The sequence below is a fragment of the Camellia sinensis genome, chromosome 8, assembly GCF_055761805.1.
Source record: "Camellia sinensis isolate YWXY chromosome 8, ASM5576180v1, whole genome shotgun sequence".
Classification (NCBI taxonomy): Eukaryota; Viridiplantae; Streptophyta; class Magnoliopsida; order Ericales; family Theaceae; genus Camellia; species Camellia sinensis.
This window is the reverse complement of record NC_138968.1, coordinates 170783086-170784212: the sequence shown is the minus strand read 5'-3', so window position 1 is coordinate 170784212 and position 1127 is coordinate 170783086. Positions and strand designations below refer to the sequence as shown.

Here is a 1127-nt window from a genome sequence, read left to right as displayed (position 1 = left end):
GTGGGACTTTGTACTAACTATAAGCTGAGTTTGATGAAAATATTAGTTAAATGTGCTTATGCGCCAACGGTTGCTTCTTTCCAACATTATATGGAGAAATTGAGGCGTATTGCTGGGAATGGTAGAGTTGATAGTATGTTGGATGGTTTGCAAAATGATAAGTGAGCGAATGCATTTTTTAGAGGGAAACGATATGGTGAGATGTCATCTAATCCTGCCGAGTCTTATAATAATTGGATTGGTGGGGCCCGTGAGTTGTCTATTACTTGTATGGTTGATATGATTAGGGTTCAAATCATGACTCAATTGTCTAATAGAATAGCTGAATCTAAAAGATGGACTACGAAATTGTGTCCAGTTATGGAAAAGAAGTTGGTGGACTCTTTGAAGCTAGCTAAGTCTTGGGATGTGATTGTTGCTAGTGATACTGTGCTTGAGGTTCATTCTTCTAATTCTTTTTATGTTGATATTAGTAGACAGACTTATTCTTGCCATGAATGGCAATTGAATGGTTTTCCTTGTTGTCATGCTGTGTATGCTTTGCGTAGTAGGGGTAGAGATGTGTATGATTTCATTGATCTCTTTTTTCATATAGATTGTTTTAGAGAGTCATACAAGGAATCTGTTTATCCAGTGCCTTCAAGTGAGAGATTTGACTTTGATGGTGCCAGTAGTTCGATTATCAAACCTCCTATAACGAAGAAGCAGCCCGGGCGGAACAAGAAGAAGAGGATACCTTCTAGGGGTGAGAATGTAAAGCAAATCAAGTGTGGGAGGTGCTTGAAATATGGGAATCACAATAAGAAGATGTGCAAGGCTACTATTTGAGGCCACAATCTATTCTTTTGGATTTGTATTTGAATTTGAGGAATTATGATAATACAAAATGTGATACTTGGTATTATGGAAGTAATCAATAAAGTTGGTTGAATTGTTTTTTATTTTTTGATGTGTTCTTTAGTTATTGAAGTTGTTTTGTAACAGTCTCGTTTTGTTTTTTATTTTTATTTTTTTTGTGGGTTTGGTTAGCCTTATTTTTATGGAATACTGAGAAGGTTGTTGAAAATTTCTTATTGAAACTGTATAATATTGAAATGCAGTTTTACTACATAATTCATTTATTTCAT

At 34.9% G+C, this 1127-nt stretch overlaps 1 protein-coding gene across 1 annotated transcript; it reads left to right on the top strand.

Moving 5' to 3' along the window:
• Positions 1–201: 201 nt before the first annotated feature.
• LOC114302153 (uncharacterized) lies at positions 202–828 on the top strand. Its single transcript, XM_028247142.2, has one exon. The coding sequence runs from the start codon at positions 202–204 to the stop codon at positions 826–828; it is 627 nt and encodes a 208-aa protein (XP_028102943.2).
• Positions 829–1127: the final 299 nt, after the last annotated feature.

Excerpts from the sequence above, each read along its gene's own strand:
- LOC114302153 (XM_028247142.2), top strand. The coding sequence starts at position 202 with ATGTCATCTAATCCTGCCGAGTCTTATAATAATTGGATTGGTGGGGCC.